The following is a 21243-nucleotide window of genomic DNA, read 5'->3' on the forward strand; positions in this document are numbered from 1 at the left end:
TCGTTACATGTATGGTCCTCACTGTGATATTGTTAAAAACTCCACAAAACATACACAAGTGTCTAAATCTATAACAGATCAATAATAGTTTAATGATGAAATAAAGTATGGACAATGAAGCTTCTTTTGAATTTTGTTAAAAATTGATATTTTGAGCATCTATACATAATAAAAAAAAAAAGAAATTTGGAAATAAAAAGCTCTCCAATGAGGCTGTCTCATTGCCAACTCCAAATACGGCAGCAACATATACCGATATCTCTGTTAACGCTCATTTCTGACAGCTAGTTTTCTTTATTAAAATGTTGTAAGTGGAAGTTTTTTGGGGGTTTTTTTGGCAAATTTCTGTAAAAAAAAATCTGAAATTATTGATTTTTTTTTTTTAAATGCAAAATTCCTTTTATCTTAATTTTTGAAACAAAATTCAAAAGTCTTTTGCTACAAATGAATGAAAAAGGAATGAGAGAAAAACTCTGAGAGAAAGAGCAACACTATACAACATCCGTGGGATCACCTGTCGGTAGGAAAGATCAGTGTTAATCTTTGCATAGATGAAAAGAACATCCACCATGAGGTTTCTCACTTGATTGGACTGAAAGAAAGCAATCCTTGGATAGCTGTACGAATGGAGAAGGTCTTTGTTAATAAATATGTCATTTTTATTACACTCAGTTCTGCAAGCATGTGTTTCTCAGGTTTGGTAACACTATGGAACAATTCAAAAACTGAAAAGTACGAATTAATACATGTATAGATATCAGTTACAATGCCAAACTGACATTAGAAAGACATTTTTTTTTTTTTTTTCATTGTGGATTTTCTCTTCAATCACATTGGTATCAAAGCATGGAACAAGCAATGAGTATGGTTTTAATAGAAATTAGAAGACATTTTAAAATAGCACAACACGGAGTCAGGAGGCAATGTAGGTGACACACATGATGAAGTGAATATTGTTAGTATCCATTCCGATCTATTAATAGCCTAATGAACAAACAACAAATAGTATCTTTGTCTAATTTGTCTAATTGGTTACTAACTATTTTTCCACAACAATCACTTAAATATGCATATTTATTAGATAAGAAAATGTTATTTGAAATCAAATTAATTGTCAGATAATTATGTAATTCAAGTTTACATTTAAGCACTTTTTATATACCAATGGCCTTCTGGCTACCTGACAAATATAGACATATAAGTATTATGAAACATATTCCTCAGGTTGGTAGGGATAGCTATATAAAAGGTTATCTAACACAACCAATAAAGTTATTGCTAGTGACAGTTTGATAACAGCTCTGATATAGCCTTTTGTATAGAAATATTTACTGTATAATACATTCTATATTTCGGGACAGATTTTAATAAGTTAGATATAGTTCTCAATAGTGGATGACTAAACAGTTAGGCAGCAAAAAATTCATTCCTTTTCTGATAAAGTTAGAGCTATAGATTTAAATTGTGCTGCTGGACATTTAAATCCTGTGAATTTACTTAAGTCGGGTACAAAAATGACAAATTTTAAAGCTGCATACTCCCAAAAAAAATATGGTATATGTTTACATTTTGACCCCTTTACAGTTTTCAGACTTAATATATACCTAACAAATTATCGCAAATAAAAAACTGGAGGAAAATGTGTATTTATGAAAGTATAGGGGAAATTCCCAAAAATAATAACTGGGTCTGACGGACCAAGTTTCTATGCAAATTAATCCCACAATGTAATTGTTGTATACATAGTGCTATATATTTTGAAATAAGTATTTAGTTGTATGTTTGCTTATAATGAACAGTTATTACGAGAATATTTTGCAAATATGTTCAAATGAAAGCACTATTCGTCAAGTTCACATATACTCGATATGTAAACAATGGCCATGTGTGTAGTTTACGTTTTTGTAGCCTTGTTCTCGGCTTCGTGACAAATCTCGCCATAAAAATAAACGCGGCAAGTTATTTTGTACATTGATATTGCAAGGCTTCCCCCAGTCAAGCGTCAAGTCCAATGGTGTTTTTTATGTAAGGAGAGCGTTAATGAGCATCTTGGATTGCCAAAATACATGTGTGCAACTAGAATTTTAGGTTATTTGGGAGTATGTGGCTTTAATTAACAGAAATTAAATCATTAAAACAGCAATTATTTTGAACAATTTTTCATTTTCATTACGACACATTTTTGTAAACTTACGTGCGAATCACATCCTGTTTAATGGTCAATCTCAGCTCATTGTCCAAGAAAAACTGGTTCCAAGGACTCTGGAAATAAACAAACATCCACAGAATATATATTTGTTTTGTCAGTTTCAATGTCCCTTTTGACTATAGTATGGCCATGAACATTACAGATTTCACAGAATTTGACTTTAAGCAGAGCTTATTTTAATCTCCATGTTGACCAGACTTACTCATTCCCAACCATTAAGTCACTCACCATTGACAGAAACAAAATTGTTCAATAACAAAACTAATATAATTTTGTATAATTTGCAATAAATAAGTGTATTTGATAAAAGCAAAATACCTTGTCTAAAGGATTACCTGGTCTATAGGAATACCTGGTCTATAGGATTACCTGGTCTATAGGATTACCTGGTCTAAAGGATTACCTGGTCTATAGGAATACCTGGTCTATAGGATTACCTGGTTTATAGGAATACATGGTTTATAGGATTACCTAGTCTATAGGATTACCTGATCTATATGATTACCTGGTCTATAGGATTACCTGATCTATAGGAATATCTGGTCTACAGGATTACCTGGTCTATAGGATTACCTGGTATATAGGATTATCTGGTCTATAGGATTACCTGGTCTATAGGGATACCTGGTCTATAGGGATACCTGGTCTATAGGATTACCTGGTCTATATGATTACCTGGTCTATAGGATAACCTGGTCTATAGAAGTACCTGGTATATAGGATTACCTCGTCGACAGGATTACCTGGTCTATAGGATTACCTTGTCTATAGGATTACCTGGTCTATATGAATACATGATTTATAGGATTACCTGGTCTATAGGATTACCTGGTCTATAGGATTACCTTGTCTATAGGATTACCTGGTATATAGGATTACCTGGTCTATAGGGATACCTGGTCTATAGGATTACCTGGTCTATAGAAGTACCTGGTATATAGGAATACCTGGTCTATAGGATTACCTGGTCTATAGGATTACCTGGCCTATAGGGATACCTGGTTTATAGGATTACCTGGTCTATAGGGATACCTGGTCTATAGGATTACCTGGTCTATAGGAATACCTGGTCTATAGGATTACCTGGTCTATAGGATTACCTGGTCTATAGGATTACCTGGTCTATAGAAATACCTGGTATATAGGAATACCTGGTCTATAGGATTACCTGGTCTATAGGAATACCTGGTCTATAGGATTACCTGGTCTATAGGGATACCTGGTCTATAGGATTACATGGTTTATAGGATTACCTGGTCTATAGGGATACCTGGTCTATAGGATTACCTGGTCTATAGGATTACCTGGTCTATAGGAATACCTGGTCTATAGGGATACTTGGTCTATAGGATTACCTGGCCTATAGGATTACTTGGTCTATAGGATTACCTGGTCTATAGGGATACCTGGTCTATAGGATTACCTGGTCTATAGGAATACATGGTTTATAGGATTACCTGGTCTATAGGATTACCTGGTCTATAGGATTACCTGGTCTATAGAAATACCTGGTATATAGGATTACCTGGTCTATAGGGATACCTGGTCTATAGAGATACCTGGCCTATAGGGATACCTGGTCTATAGGATTACCTGGTCTATAGGGATACCTGGTCTATAGGATTACCTGGTCTATAGGATTACCCGGTCTATAGGATTACCTGGTCTATAGGGATACCTGGTCTATAGGATTACCTGGTCTATAGGGATACCTGGTCTATAGGGATACCTGGTCTATAGGATTACCTGGTCTATAGGGATACCTGGTCTATAGGAATACCTGGTCTATAGGATTACCTGGTCTATAGGGATACCTGGTCTATAGGATTACCTGGTCTATAGGATTACCTGGTATATAGGATTACCTGGTCTATAGGATTACCTGGTCTATAGGGATACCTGGTCTATAGGATTACCTGGTCTATTAGATTACCTGGTCTATAGGATTACCTGGTCTATAGGATTACCTGGTCTATAGGAATACCTGGTCTATAGGATTACCTGGTATATAGGATTACCTGGTCTATAGGATTACCTGGTCTATAGGGATACCTGGTCTATAGGATTACCTGGTCTATAGCATTACCTGGTCTATAGGAATACCTGGTCTATAGGATTACCTGGTCTATAGAAATACCTGGTATATAGGATTACCTTGTCTATAGGATTACCTGGTCTATAGGGATACCTGGTCTATAGGATTACCTGGTCTATAGGATTACCTGATCTATAGGAATACCTGGTCTATAGGATTACCTGGTCTATAGGGATACCTGGTCTATATGATTACCTGGTCTATAGGGATACCTGGTCTATAGGATTACCTGGTCTATAGGAATACCTGGTCTATAGGGATACCTGGCCTATAGGATTACCTGGTCTATAGGATTACCTGGTCTATAGGGATACCTGGTCTATAGGATTACCTGGTCTATAGCATTACCTGGTCTATAGGAATACCTGGTCTATAGGATTACCTGGTTTATTGGAATACATGGTCTATAGGATTACCTGGCCTATAGGGATACCTGGTCTATAGGATTATCTGGTCTATAGGATTACCTGGTCTATAGGATTACCTGGTCTATAGGAATACCTGGTCTATAGGATTACCTGGTCTATAGAAATACCTGGTATATAGGATTACCTTGTCTATAGGATTACCTGGTCTATAGGGATACCTGGTCTATAGGATTACCTGGTCTATAGGATTACCTGATCTATAGGAATACCTGGTCTATAGGATTACCTGGTCTATAGGATTACCTGGTCTATATGATTACCTGGTCTATAGGGATACCTGGTCTATCGGATTACCTGGTCTATAGGATTACTTGGTCTATAGGATTACCTGGTCTATAGGGATACCTGGCCTATAGGATTACCTCGTCGACAGGATTACCTGGTCTATAGGATTACCTGGTCTATAGGATTACCTAGTCTATAGGGATACCTGGTCTATAGGATTACCTGGTCTATAGGATTACCTGGTATATAGGATTACCTGGTCTATAGGATTACCTGGTCTATAAAATTACCCGGTCTATAGGATTACCTGGTCTATAGGGATACCTGGTCTATAGGATTACCTGGTCTATAGGGATACCTGGTCTATAGGGATACCTGGTCTATAGGATTACCTGGTCTATAGGATTACCTGGTCTATAGGAATACCTGGTCTATAGGGATACTTGGTCTATAGGATTACCTGGCCTATAGGATTACTTGGTCTATAGGATTACCTGGTCTATAGGGATACCTGGTCTATAGGATTACCTGGTCTATAGGAATACATGGTTTATAGGATTACCTGGTCTATAGGATTACCTGGTCTATAGGATTACCTGGTCTATAGAAATACCTGGTATATAGGATTACCTGGTCTATAGGGATACCTGGTCTATAGAGATACCTGGCCTATAGGGATACCTGGTCTATAGGATTACCTGGTCTATAGGGATACCTGGTCTATAGGATTACCTGGTCTATAGGATTACCCGGTCTATAGGATTACCTGGTCTATAGGGATACCTGGTCTATAGGATTACCTGGTCTATAGGGATACCTGGTCTATAGGGATACCTGGTCTATAGGATTACCTGGTCTATAGGGATACCTGGTCTATAGGAATACCTGGTCTATAGGATTACCTGGTCTATAGGGATACCTGGTCTATAGGATTACCTGGTCTATAGGATTACCTGGTATATAGGATTACCTGGTCTATAGGATTACCTGGTCTATAGGGATACCTGGTCTATAGGATTACCTGGTCTATTAGATTACCTGGTCTATAGGATTACCTGGTCTATAGGATTACCTGGTCTATAGGAATACCTGGTCTATAGGATTACCTGGTATATAGGATTACCTGGTCTATAGGATTACCTGGTCTATAGGGATACCTGGTCTATAGGATTACCTGGTCTATAGCATTACCTGGTCTATAGGAATACCTGGTCTATAGGATTACCTGGTCTATAGAAATACCTGGTATATAGGATTACCTTGTCTATAGGATTACCTGGTCTATAGGGATACCTGGTCTATAGGATTACCTGGTCTATAGGATTACCTGATCTATAGGAATACCTGGTCTATAGGATTACCTGGTCTATAGGGATACCTGGTCTATATGATTACCTGGTCTATAGGGATACCTGGTCTATAGGATTACCTGGTCTATAGGAATACCTGGTCTATAGGGATACCTGGCCTATAGGATTACCTGGTCTATAGGATTACCTGGTCTATAGGGATACCTGGTCTATAGGATTACCTGGTCTATAGGAATACCTGGTCTATAGGATTACCTGGTTTATTGGAATACATGGTCTATAGGATTACCTGGCCTATAGGGATACCTGGTCTATAGGATTATCTGGTCTATAGGATTACCTGGTCTATAGGATTACCTGGTCTATAGGAATACCTGGTCTATAGGATTACCTGGTCTATAGAAATACCTGGTATATAGGATTACCTTGTCTATAGGATTACCTGGTCTATAGGGATACCTGGTCTATAGGATTACCTGGTCTATAGGATTACCTGATCTATAGGAATACCTGGTCTATAGGATTACCTGGTCTATAGGATTACCTGGTCTATATGATTACCTGGTCTATAGGGATACCTGGTCTATAGGATTACCTGGTCTATAGGATTACTTGGTCTATAGGATTACCTGGTCTATAGGGATACCTGGCCTATAGGATTACCTCGTCGACAGGATTACCTGGTCTATAGGATTACCTGGTCTATAGGATTACCTGGTCTATAGGGATACCTGGTCTATAGGATTACCTGGTCTATAGGATTACCTGGTATATAGGATTACCTGGTCTATAGGATTACCTGGTCTATAAAATTACCCGGTCTATAGGATTACCTGGTCTATAGGGATACCTGGTCTATAGGATTACCTGGTCTATAGGATTACCTGGTCTATAGGATTACCTGGTCTATAAGAATACCTGGTCTATAGGATTACCTGGTCTATAGGATTACCTGGTCTATAGGGATACCTGGTCTATAGGATTACCTGGTCTATTAGATTACCTGGTCTATAGGATTACCTGGTCTATAGGAATACCTGGTCTATAGGATTACCTGGTATATAGGATTACCTGGTCTATAGGGATACCTGGTCTATAGGATTACCTGGTCTATAGGATTACCTGGTCTATAGGAATACCTGGTCTATAGGATTACCTGGTTTATTGGAATACATGGTCTATAGGATTACCTGGCCTATAGGGATACCTGGTCTATAGGATTACCTGGTCTATAGGATTACCTGGTCTATAGAAATACCAGGTATATATGATTACCTTGTCTATAGGATTACCTGGTCTATAGGGATACCTGGTCTATAGGATTACCTGGTCTATAGGATTACCTGATCTATAGGAATACCTGGTCTATAGGATTACCTGGTCTATAGGGATACCTGGTCTATATGATTACCTGGTCTATAGGGATACCTGGTCTATAGGATTACCTGGTCTATAGGATTACCTGGTCTATAGGGATACCTGGCCTATAGGATTACCTCGTCGACAGGATTACCTGGTCTATAGGATTACCTGGTCTATAGGATTACCTGGTCTATAGGGATACCTGGTCTATAGGATTACCTGGTCTATAGGATTACCTGGTATATAGGATTACCTGGTCTATAGGATTACCTGGTCTATAGGATTACCTGGTATATAGGATTACCTGGTCTATAGGGATACCTGGTCTTTAGGATTACCTGGTCAATAGGGATACCTGGTCTATAGGATTACCTGGTCTATAGGGATACCTGGTCTATAGGATTACCTGGTCTATAGGATTACCTGGTCTATAGGGATACCTGGTCTATAGGATTACCTGGTCTATAGGATTACCTGATCTATAGGGATACCTGGTCTATATGATTACCTGGTCTATAGGATTACCTGGTCTATAGGGATACCTGGTCTATAGGATTACCTGGTCTATAGGAATACCTGGTCTATAGGGATACCTGGTATATAGGATTACCTGGTCTATAGGGATACCTGGTCTATAGAGATACCTGGCCTATAGGGATACCAGGTATATAAGATAACCTGGTCTATAGGGATACCTGGTCTATAGGGATACCTGGTATATAGGATTACCTGGTCTATAGGGATACCTGGTCTATAGGATTACCTGGTCTATAGGATTACCCGGTCTATAGGATTACCTGGTCTATAGGGATACCTGGTCTATAGGATTACCTGGTCTATAGGGATACCTGGTCTATAGGGATACCTGGTCTATAGGATTACCTGGTCTATAGGATTACCTGGTCTATAGGGATACCTGGTCTATAGGAATACCTGGTCTATAGGATTACCTGGTCTATAGGGATACCTGGTCTATAGGATTACCTGGTATATAGGATTACCTGGTCTATAGGATTACCTGGTCTATAGGGATACCTGGTCTATAGGATTACCTGGTCTATTAGATTACCTGGTCTATAGGATTACCTGGTCTATAGGATTACCTGGTCTATAGGAATACCTGGTCTATAGGATTACCTGGTATATAGGATTACCTGGTCTATAGGATTTCCTGGTCTATAGGGATACCTGGTCTATAGGATTACCTGGTCTATAGGGATACCTGGTCTATATGATTACCTGGTCTATAGGGATACCTGGTCTATAGGATTACCTGGTCTATAGGATTACCTGGTCTATAGGGATACCTGGCCTATAGGATTACCTCGTCGACAGGATTACCTGGTCTATAGGATTACCTGGTCTATAGGATTACCTGGTCTATAGGGATACCTGGTCTATAGGATTACCTGGTCTATAGGATTACCTGGTCTATAGGATTACCTGGTCTATAGGGATACCTGGTCTTTAGGATTACCTGGTCAATAGGGATACCTGGTCTATAGGATTACCTGGTCTATAGGATTACCTGGTCTATAGGATTACCTGGTCTATAGGGATACCTGGTCTATATGATTACCTGGTCTATAGGGATACCTGATCTATAGGGATACCTGGTCTATATGATTACCTGGTCTATAGGGATACCTGGTCTATAGGATTACCTGGTCTATAGGGATACCTGGTCTATAGGATTACCTGGTCTATAGGATTACCTGGTCTATAGGATTACCTGGTATATAGGATTACCTGGTCTATAGGGATACCTGGTCTTTAGGATTACCTGGTCAATAGGGATACCTGGTCTATAGGATTACCTGGTCTATAGGGATACCTGGTCTATAGGATTACCTGGTCTATAGGATTACCTGGTCTATAGGATTACCTGGTCTATAGGGATACCTGGTCTATATGATTACCTGGTCTATAGGATTACCTGATCTATAGGGATACCTGGTCTATATGATTACCCGGTCTATAGGAATACCTGGTCTATAGGAATACCTGATCTATAGGATTACCTGGTCTATAGGGATATATCAGTCAAATGAAAAACTGATCTTTTCTCTTCTTTTTCCTTCTTTCACTCTTCTTTCAAAACAATTAATAACTTAACTTAATAACTGTCAGCCATGTTGTTTTCTGATCGGTACAAAATTGCAATATGCACAAACTAGTACCAAGGGAAACCTACATATGAAATTTGAGGAAGATCCCTTCAGTACTTTCTGAGAAATAGCGATAACAAGAATTGTTAACGGAGGGACAGACAGACCACAGACGAAGGGCGACTTGAATAGCCCACCACCTGATGATGGTGGGCTAAAAAGACAGACATTACCTTAGAGGAAAGTTAAAATTGAAGACCTACCTCATCAGCCTGAGATAGAGGGTTGTTTACATGTAAGTCGGACACTGGGTGATCCACAGCCTTCCGAGGGTTTATAATCAACTGTAATAAAAAGAAACACTTTGATGAAGACTCCATTCTGATTGGTCCTGCTCTAAATAACCGATGCCTAATGAAAATATCTTTAAACCATATAAAACTTTCAAATTATTTGTATCCAAACATTAAATTGTATCAATTATAGTATCAATTTTACATTATCAGATACAAATAAACCATGACTTCAGGAAGTAAAATGTTTTTTCATTGGACAGTTTGCTTATAAACAAGGCGTGGCTTCATGCAGGCCTTTCAATGACACCAGCTTGTTGTACACACGAGTCTGGTTGTGTACACAGATTTTCCACAAAAGGGAAATTTAAACTTTCTGTCGATATTATTGTTCCAATGAACATTCCAAATCCATATTTCAGCTGAACAACAAACAGGATACAATATGTACGCTGTCCCAAAAATACAATTCTCTGCTTTAATTTTCTGTCATCAACTGTAATGTCTGGCGGTTATCATGTCCTTCTGTATTAAGTCTACCAATACCATTAAGTGAGGGTTACCATTAAGTGAGGGTTACCATTAACTGAAGTCTACCTTTTTCTACCAATACCATTAAGTGAAGGTTACCTTTTTCTACCAATACCATTAAGTGAAGGTTACCTTTTTCTACCAATACCATTAAGTGAAGGTTACCTTTTTCTACCAATACCTTTATGTGAGGGTTACCGTTTTGTGAAGGTTACCTTTTTCTACCAATACCTTTATGTGAGGGTTACCGTTATGTGAAGGTTATCTTTTTCTACCAATACCATTAAGTGAAGGTTACCTTTTTCTACCAATACCAGTATGTGAGGGTTACCTTTTTCTACCAATACCATTAAGTGAAGGTTACCTTTTTCTACCAATACCATTAAGTGAAGGTTACCTTTTTCTACCAATACCATTAAGTGAGGGTTACCTTTTTCTACCAATACCATTATGTGAGGGTTACCAGTATGTGAGGGTTACCAGTATGTGAGGGTTATCATTATGTGAGGGTTACCATTATGTGAGGGTTACCGTTATGTGAGGGTTACCGTTATGTGAGGGTTACCATTATGTGAGGGTTACCATTATGTGACGGTTACCGTTATGTGAGGGTAACTGTTATGTGAGGGTTACCATTATGTGAGGGTTACCGTTATGTGAGGGTTACCTTTTTCTACCAATACCGTTAAGTGAAGGTTACCATTATGTGAGGGTTACCATTAAGTGAGGGTTACCTTTTTCTACCAATACCATTAAGTGAAGGTTACCTTTTTCTACCAATACCATTATGTGAGGGTTACCATTATGTGAGGGTTACCGTTATGTGAGGGTTACCTTTATGTGAGGGTTACCGTTATGTGAGGGTTACCTTTTTCTACCAATACCGTTAAGTGAAGGTTACCATTATGTGAGGGTTACCATTAAGTGAGGGTTACCTTTTTCTACCAATACCATTAAGTGAAGGTTACCTTTTTCTACCAATACCATTAAGTGAAGGTTACCTTTTTCTACCAATACCTTTATGTGAGGGTTACTGTTATGTGAAGGTTACCATTTTCTACCAATACCATTAAGTGAAGGTTACCTTTTTCTACCAACACCTTTATGTGAGGGTTACCGTTATTTGAAGGTTACCTTTTTCTACCAATACCATTAAGTGAAGGCTACCTTTTTCTACCAATACCATTAAGTGAAGGTTACCTTTTTCTACCAATACCAGTATGTGAGGGTAACCTTTTTCTACCAATACCATTAAGTGAAGGTTACCTTTTTCTACCAATACCATTAAGTGAGGGTTACCTTTTTCTACCAATACCATTATGTGAGGGTTACCAGTATGTGAGGGTTACCATTATGTGAGGGTTACCATTATGTGAGGGTTACCTTTTTCTACCAATACCATTATGTGAGGGTTACCGTTATGTGAGGGTTACCATTATGTGAGGGTTACCATTATGTGACGGTTACCATTATGTGAGGGTTACCGTTATGTGAGGGTTACCTTTTTCTACCAATACCATTATGTGAGGGTTACCATTATGTGAGGGTTACCTTTTTCTACCAATACCATTATGTGAGGGTTACCATTATGTGAGGGTTACCGTTATGTGAGGGTTACCATTATGTGAGGGTTACCATTATGTGAGGGTTACCATTATGTGAGGGTTACTTTTATGTGACGGTTACCGTTATGTGAGGGTTACCTTTATGTGAGGGTTACCGTTATGTGAGGGTTACCTTTTTCTACCAATACCATTATGTGACGGTTACCTTTTTCTACCAATACCAGTATGTGAGGGTTACCGTTATGTGAGGGTAACCGTTATGTGAGGGTTACCATTATGTGAGGGTTACCGTTATGTGAGGGTTACCTTTATGTGAGGGTTACCTTTTTCTACCAATACCATTATGTGACGGTTACCTTTTTCTACCAATACCAGTATGTGACGGTTACCATTATGTGAGGGTTACCTTTTTCTTGAGGTCGTCGTACTTGGACCTCCACTCTCTCATTTTCGGGACCCACCTGCTCATGTCTTCAGGTATCACTTCTAAAAATACCTGAAATTTTACAGGCAAATGTTAGCTATTAGGATGTACACAACCAAAGAAATAGAATTTAGGACTTGAATAATCATTCAATTTGGATATGTAGATTTTGAATAGTTAATTTCTTTTTACATATTTTTTTTCAAACAGATTTCACTCCATTGAAAACTTCCTTTTACTGCATAATTTTTTCTATTCAGGACAATGCGGAACCAAACATATATATAAGGTCATATTTTACATACAGTTTCTGGATTTGATCAGAAATGAACAGAAAATGATGTGAAAATGAAAACACACATAATGCTTAAAGTCACATATCAATGTGACATCATCAGGTCAAAGTTCACTTGAGTCAGTATAACAAGCTACCGGACCCCACCAGCTACTATGACCCTTTACAAGTGTTAGAAGTTTGATCAAATTTATTATGATTCCTCAAGGAATGAAGCTTCTAGAGCTCTGACAAGGTTTTTTTCTGAAAAAATAGTAACGGTGACCTTGACCTAACAACCCTCAAACTTTTCGGCAATATTATGGTCCTTAATTAGTATGTAAAGTTTGATGAAAAATGTTTCAAAGAATGAAGCCGCTACAGTGCTGTCATTAAAATTGAAAAAAAATTAACAGTGACCTTTTTCTAACAACCCCTACACTCATATATACCTGTCAGAGATATTATAATCCTAAAAATAATTTGAAGAAAATCCCTCAGAGGAAGTCACTAGAGTACAGAAAAAGATTTTCTAGAAATGTAAAAGTAACTTTGACCAAAAAAACCTTAAAACTGGAACTTGTTCAAAATTCTATGGTCCTTTATAATTTGGGGAAGTTTGATCGAAATCCCTCAAGGAATGAAGCTAATAGAAAGTCAACAAAGAATTTTCTAAAAATAGTAACACTGACCATGACCTTGACCAACAACCCTAAAACTTGAAGGAAGGAAGCCTTGTTTTCACAAGTAGGGAATTAATTTAATTGAAACACTTTTTCTTCACATGTGACATAATATACAAGCTATTATAAACATGAAAATAACTTATATCTACCTTCCAACAAATACTTCTGAATCGGCTACTCCTCAGGTTTCCTGTCATAGCCAGCCCTCGTAACAGACGACGGTAGTTAGGTTTGGTGAACAGTTTATCCCACTCCACTCTATTGAATACAATACAGAATATTACTTCTACCAGACACATAAATTGGTAAAAAATGTGACAGGTTAAAAATAAGGTATCACTGAATGATTTGATTTGCTTTATTTTATTTAACATCCTATTAACAGCCAGGGTCATTTAAGGACGTGCCATTTTTCAGAGGTGGAGGAAAGCCGGAGTACCCAGAGAAAAACTGAACGATAAAGATTATTGTCCTTTTTGTCCCAAAAAGGTATCCTAAACAAGCAGTCCTAATACTAGGAAGCAGTGTATGAAGTTTGAGATTGATCGGTCCCTTCTGTCTCCTGGACCACTGGAACTTTCTCAGTAACCTTGACCTTTGACTTTTTCATCTGAAAAATAATCTATCACAAACTGTCTCAGTAAAGAAGCGGTGAGAGAAGTTGGAGATCGATTGGTCCACTTTGAACTTGAGTTATTTACAGAAGCCAATTTTATATCTTAAAGTGACAGTGACCTTGACTTTTGACCTTTTGACCAGAAAAGAAATCTCGAGTAAGTACTTTCAGTAAGAAAGCAGTATGTGAAGTTTGAATTCATTGGCTTGCTTGAAAATGTGACATGAAATGTTGATGCAGATGGATGGATGACCGAATTATAATACAATGTATCCCCTTCTAATCTTTAATCGTGGGATAAATCAAACTACAGCAGTTTCTGTGAAAATCTTGAATTCTTACACAATACTGCAAATGTGGAAATTTACGCGAGGGGGAAATTTAAGCTATTTACACGTCCTTTTGATCACGAAAATTTCCCCCACACGTATCATTTTTATATCAATTTGCATAATCTCGAACTACAAACGAAGGTGGATCGATCGCGAAAATACGTGAACTATCACGTGAACTATCACGTATAGTACAAACTATACGTGTTGGGTTGAAAATTACCCAACACGTATAGTTTAGATATCGAAATCACGAAATTAAACCCCCGCGAAAATAACCAAGTTTACACTACATATATTCTGTCAAAACCAGGCTCTATCTAAACAGTAGCAAAATAGTTTGTTTTTTCAGCAAAGTGAGTTGATGAGACAAAGTGAGTTGATGACACAAAGTGAGTTGATGACACAAAGTGAGTTGATGACACAAAGTGAGTTGATGAGACAAAGTGAGTTGATGACACAAAGTGAGTTGATGACACAATGTGAGTTGATGACACAAAGTGAGTTGATGACACAAAGTGAGTTGATGAGATAAAGTGAGTTGATGACACAAAGTGAGTTGATGAGACAAAGTGAGTTGATGACACAAAGTGAGTTGATGACACAAAGTGAGTTGATGACACAAAGTGAGTTGATGAGATAAAGTGAGTTGATGACACAAAGTGAGTTGATGACACAAAGTGAGTTGATGAGATAAAGTGAGTTGATGACACAAAGTGAGTTGATGAGATAAAGTGAGTTGATGAGACAAAGTGAGTTGATGAGACAAAGTGAGTTGATGACACAAAGTGAGTTGATGAGACAAAGTGAGTTGATCAGACAAAGTGAGTTGATGAGACAAAGTGAGTTGATGACACAAAGTGAGTTGATGAGATAAAGTGAGTTGATGACACAAAGTGAGTTGATGAGACAAAGTGAGTTGATGACACAAAGTGAGTTGATGACACAAAGTGAGTTGATGACACAAAGTGAGTTGATGAGATAAAGTGAGTTGATGACACAAAGTGAGTTGATGACACAAAGTGAGTTGATGACACAAAGTGAGTTGATGAGACAAAGTGAGTTGATCAGACAAAGTGAGTTGATGAGACAAAGTGAGTTGATGACACAAAGTGAGTTGATGAGATAAAGTGAGTTGATGACACAAAGTGAGTTGATGAGACAAAGTGAGTTGATGACACAAAGTGAGTTGATGACACAAAGTGAGTTGATGACACAAAGTGAGTTGATGAGATAAAGTGAGTTGATGACACAAAGTGAGTTGATGACACAAAGTGAGTTGATGACACACAAAGTGAGTTGATGACACAAAGTGAGTTGATGACACAAAGTGAGTTGATGAGACAAAGTGAGTTGATGACACAAAGTGAGTTGATGAGACAAAGTGAGTTGATGAGACAAAGTGAGTTGATGACACAAAGTGAGTTGATGACACAAAGTGAGTTGATGAGATAAAGTGAGTTGATGACACAAAGTGAGTTGATGACACAAAGTGAGTTGATGAGACAAAGTGAGTTGATGAGACAAAGTGAGTTGATGACACAAAGTGAGTTGATGACACAAAGTGAGTTGATGACACAAAGTGAGTTGATGAGATAAAGTGAGTTGATGACACAAAGTGAGTTGATGAGACAAAGTGAGTTGATGAGATAAAGTGAGTTGATGACACAAAGTGAGTTGATGACACAAAGTGAGTTGACACAAAGTGAGTTGATGACACAAAGTGAGTTGATGAGACAAAGTGAGTTGATGAGATAAAGTGAGTTGATGACACAAAGTGAGTTGATGACACAAAGTGAGTTGATGAGACAAAGTGAGTTGATGACACAAAGTGAGTTGATGACACAAAGTGAGTTGATGAGACAAAGTGAGTTGATGAGATAAAGTGAGTTGATGACACAAAGTGAGTTGATGACACAAAGTGAGTTGATGACACAAAGTGAGTTGATGAGACAAAGTGAGTTGATGACACAAAGTGAGTTGATGACACAAAGTGAGTTGATGACACAAAGTGAGTTGATGACACAAAGTGAGTTGATGACACAAAGTGAGTTGATGACACAAAGTGAGTTGATGACACAAAGTGAGTTGATGAGATAAAGTGAGTTGATGAGACAAAGTGAGTTGATGAGACAAAGTGAGTTGATGAGACAAAGTGAGTTGAGACAAAGTGAGTTGATGACACAAAGTGATGAGACAAAGTGAGTTGATGACACAAAGTGAGTTGATGACACAAAGTGAGTTGATGAGACAAAGTGAGTTGATGAGACAAAGTGAGTTGATGACACAAAGTGAGTTGATGAGACAAAGTGAGTTGATGAGATAAAGTGAGTTGATGACACAAAGTGAGTTGATGACACAAAGTGAGTTGATGAGATAAAGTGAGTTGATGACACAAAGTGAGTTGATGACACAAAGTGAGTTGATGAGACAAAGTGAGTTGATGAGACAAAGTGAGTTGATGACACAAAGTGAGTTGATGACACAAAGTGAGTTGATGAGATAAAGTGAGTTGATGACACAAAGTGAGTTGATGAGACAAAGTGAGTTGATGACACAAAGTGAGTTGATGACACAAAGTGAGTTGATGACACAAAGTGAGTTGATGAGATAAAGTGAGTTGATGACACAAAGTGAGTTGATGAGATAAAGTGAGTTGATGACACAAAGTGAGTTGATGAGACAAAGTGAGTTGATGACACAAAGTGAGTTGATGAGATAAAGTGAGTTGATGACACAAAAAAGTGAGTTGATGAGATAAAGTGAGTTGATGACACAAAGTGAGTTGATGACACAAAGTGAGTTGATGACACAAAGTGAGTTGATGACACAAAGTGAGTTGATGACACAAAGTGAGTTGATGACACAAAGTGAGTTGATGAGATAAAGTGAGTTGATGACACAAAGTGAGTTGATGAGACAAAGTGAGTTGATGAGACAAAGTGAGTTGATGACACAAAGTGAGTTGATGACACAAAGTGAGTTGATGACACAAATGTATTTTCACCTTTGTGCCTTATCTTTATGGGACAGATTCAGTTTACACATGAGCAACATGTTATGTACATACCCGTATGCATTGGACAGACTGCTGACTCCCAAGGGTTCTATGTCGGCAAAGTCCCATGACCCTGTGTCGGTGTCCTTACCGGCGAGACGTTTGACGTTGTTGTTGTCTCCGTTAATTACCTCGGGGCTGCTGTCTGTAAAACAAGAGAAATAACTCAGACAACCTGACACAGCGTTCGGACCATTTCACATTCTAAATTGTGAAGAATTAGGCATTGTGAGACATCAAGCTATGGAGATGTGACAGAACATCATAACTTTGGTTTACACAGTTAGATTGAGGAAATATTCTTCACTATTTGGTTATCAACTAACAAATTATTGAACACTTTAGTACATTAACATTCATCATCATTGAACAGTGAAATTCTGGCTAACAGTTATACTTACAAAAGTTAGACCTTACGTACATATCCTTGCTAAGAATTTAATCATATCTTTTACAGAAAATCAATTTTAACCTTAAACGTACAAAGACAAGGTACCATTTTGTAGAAAATGCTTTAAATGTGTTGATCTGCCCATTCAAAATGGCATGTTGTCGATTGTAACATCATCAGAATACGACAACAAAAATCATTTTTATGTATCGAATGATTACCTCTGGTAAACACATTTCACGAGAATGACAGAATATATCGATTTTCTGTGATACTTGAGAAGTATAGGATATTTGACAGATAAACCATTAAATTTGACAGATAAACCATTAAATTTGACAGATAAACCATTAAATTTGACAGATAAACCATTAAATATTCTCTCTGGATGTACCGTCTGTCTCCATGTCACCAAACTGGTCCATCGTACTGAGAATATCCTCCTTGGTTGGGGGCACCTTCCCACATGTCGGCATTTGGTCATGTGACTTTGGTTTGTTTCCTGATCGTAACCTATTTATCATTTTATCAGCTGGCTACCAATCCTCCATCTGAAATAAAAAAAACATGAAGACTTGAGTGTCTAGTTCATGGATCAGATTTTAGGAATCAACCAAGCTCACACATATGGTGATGATTTTGACAGATACTCATCAAAGGGCCAGAGGCCCTGAGAAACGTCAGGGTCTGCATGAGGTCATATAATAAGAAATTTAAAATTTGATTTTATAGTCAGACAGTTACATTTGTATCAGATGAAATGTCTTAATCTGGTTATTCCTATTCTATATTAAAACATAGCTGTGATGCCATCCATTGTTCTTTCTGTGCTATAACTACGGAAGTCTTGGACAATTACCGGTAACTGTTCTATATGTTACCTTGTACTGTCTTATATGTGACTCTCTTATAAGACAGTAACATATAAGACAGTTGTAGGTAACTTGGGGGGGGGGGTTACTGGTAATGTATCCATAATCCTTGAGCGTTTGCCCCTGTGAGGAAGGCTTTGGGTTCTGTCTCCTGGCCAAGACATACCAAAGTCTTTAAAAATGGTAGTTGCTACTCCTGCTTAGCGCTCAGCATATTTGGAGTGGAACGACTGGTTCGCCCGTTGTCAGTATAATGTGACCAGGTGGGGTGTGCTGCTGGGTGTCTTCGGCAGTATGCTTCAGTGAGGTAGCACTTTAAATCGGCAAAAGTTCCGGCCTATTTCAAGGAGACTTAACACGAACATACCGCAGCCTCCCAAACACACATACGCACTCACGGGAGGCCGTCCTTAAATGACCTTAGCTGTTAATAGGACGTTGAACGAATTAAACCAAACCAAACCAGTATCCATAATCCATTACATGTATACACACAACACAAAGCAATATACACAGTCATCTTTTGTTTAATTAAATCAAATAGAAACAAATGGATAAATTAGAACAAAGTGTCATTATTCCAAGAAAATTTGTCAACTGGCACAAAATACATCCACATATATAATTCGAGTATGTTCCAAGGATTCGTCCTGGATTTTTAACGTGAAACACATATCTGGAGCACTGATGCTGAGTTCTCTGTTACCTGGAGCAATGGAATTCTCCTGATTTTTCACACAGCACTTTCACCTTTTTTGGAGGTCACTCAGAATTCAAACCTCCATGCACAACTGAACTTACACATACTAGCTGGTCATTACAGGTACGTTTATATGACCTTATGGCTGATGATCTATGGCCAGTTTTTTCGGCCACTAGCTGCTCATCAACCCCAGCAGCATACAATCTTGTGGTTGCAGTATAAAGGTAATGATTAGTGTAAAATCCAGTCCTTTCTTCAAAACGTTTTCTAGGGACCAACCAACAAATTGTTTTTCCACAGACTTTAGTGTTAACGTTTTGGAGTGTATCATTAAAATTCTTGGATTCAATATGAAAATTATGGTTTATAACAAAAGTTTAGGGTCTCATATAACAAGTAATCAAAAACAAAAAGTTGGGTCCTTCAGCTCAAATTTTTTCAAGGGTAGCCATTTTGAAAATGGGTGAATTTCACAGTAAACATTCTTAAAAATCTGAAATGTTTACCTGTTAATTAATATTATGTGAACTTTTGGGAAAAAATTCAATCGGACTAGCAAAATTTATATCAACATTTCTTATGGATATATAGTTACCTATCAGGCTACATATCTATTTTCTTACTTCATAACATACTGGCCAATCAGTGGCTGCCAGACATTTTATCCCTGGCTCAACTTTCTATACAAAGGGGGTGTTTCAAAAATCTATTTTTTCAATTGGCTGGCTGTTCCCTATAGGTCACCTTCCTGTAATGGGGCTAGGAATCTTGTCTGTTTCTCTTCTAATTTGTTCATTTCCTGCATTATTTCCTGCATTTTGTTTTCCAGAATATCAGAAACATGTCACTTTTTGGCGTGAAATCAAGTTTTGGCATATTTCCAATCTCTTCTATTGATAAAACATCATTTAAAACACTGTCTGTGTCCTTACTAAGTCCAGGATCACAACCTGACATATTGGATTGAGTGAGGAAAATCCCTGTATCACTGTTGGATGACATGGTGAATATGAATTTCCAGAACTGAACTGTGCACTCCAAAAGCATGCTTCATGCATTCAGTCTATTAATGCTATTCATCACATATAACACAGGTAAAGGTAATACTACCTAATATGTTACCTTTGTCTGTTTGGCATGTAATGAATGACATTGATATGGTTGGACGCACACCGGTAGAACTACCGAGTTTATAGACAATAGGCTACAAATCTGGTTTATATTAAAAATAAAGGTGTTCTATATTAACATAAAAGGTTGCTATGTTTCAAGTTAGAGATAAGCCGAAAACTGTACAATATGTGTGAGAGAGAACAAATCTCGGCCCTAACGGGCCTCGATTCTGTTCTCTCTCACACATATTGTACAGTTTTCGGCTTATCTCCATAACATATTCAAGAAAACATGTACTGTATAACATATTTATCTGCTGACAACTTTCCAATAGCTGAGTATAGTTCTTTCCCTATTTCTTTAATGCTTGTGGAAGATTATTGATATACTTTTGAATGAGTAAAGCTGCTTGTAAACTTTGAAAAAAAAATCAACTGAAGGACAAATCGGTCTATTAACAGTTACATGTACAACCAGAGATAAAATCCATGATGTACAAAGCCTAAGTTTTTTTTATTAATATACTATAAGATGTTAATTAGGCTTAGCAAACATTAGTTTTATGACCCCTGGTAACATCGAAAATGCAAATATTTTACCTCCGATAGAAAACTGCTATCGCACTGTCAGTCACGCTGTCCGACGAGA

At 37.7% G+C, this 21243-nt stretch overlaps 1 protein-coding gene and 1 long non-coding RNA gene across 3 annotated transcripts; both read right to left on the reverse strand.

The window, feature by feature from the left end:
* Nucleotides 1-411: 411 nt before the first annotated feature.
* LOC117320678 (TBC1 domain family member 5-like) lies at nt 412-18752 on the reverse strand. Its single transcript, XM_033875194.1, has 7 exons — nt 18302-18752; nt 17529-17661; nt 13660-13768; nt 12533-12622; nt 10001-10081; nt 2195-2262; nt 412-617 (listed from the first exon to the last, which is right to left on the reverse strand). Exons 1-7 carry the CDS (start codon nt 18429-18431, stop codon nt 425-427), a joined length of 804 nt encoding a protein of 267 aa, XP_033731085.1. The 5' UTR covers nt 18432-18752; the 3' UTR covers nt 412-424.
* On the reverse strand, nt 11189-12234 carry LOC117320679. 2 transcript variants are annotated; one of them, XR_004531143.1, is made up of 4 exons: nt 12146-12234; nt 11911-12062; nt 11362-11429; nt 11189-11228 (listed from the first exon to the last, which is right to left on the reverse strand). It is a non-coding gene; the product is annotated as an uncharacterized LOC117320679 (long non-coding RNA). The 2 variants fall into 2 exon arrangements; XR_004531142.1 differs by having other exon boundaries at nt 11199-11228; nt 11345-11429.
* Nucleotides 18753-21243: the final 2491 nt, after the last annotated feature.

The sequence above is a fragment of the Pecten maximus genome, unplaced genomic scaffold (assembly GCF_902652985.1).
Source record: "Pecten maximus unplaced genomic scaffold, xPecMax1.1, whole genome shotgun sequence".
NCBI lineage: Eukaryota > Metazoa > Mollusca > Bivalvia > Pectinida > Pectinidae > Pecten > Pecten maximus.

Coding starts and splice junctions, on each gene's coding strand:
- LOC117320678 (XM_033875194.1), bottom strand. CDS start 18,431: ATGATAAATAGGTTACGATCAGGAAACAAACCAAAGTCACATGACCAA. Junction 17,662..18,301: donor TGGTGACATGGAGACAGACG/GTACATCCAGAG, acceptor CTTGTTTTACAG/ACAGCAGCCCCGAGGTAATT. Junction 13,769..17,528: donor AGTCTGTCCAATGCATACGG/GTATGTACATAA, acceptor TGTATTCAATAG/AGTGGAGTGGGATAAACTGT.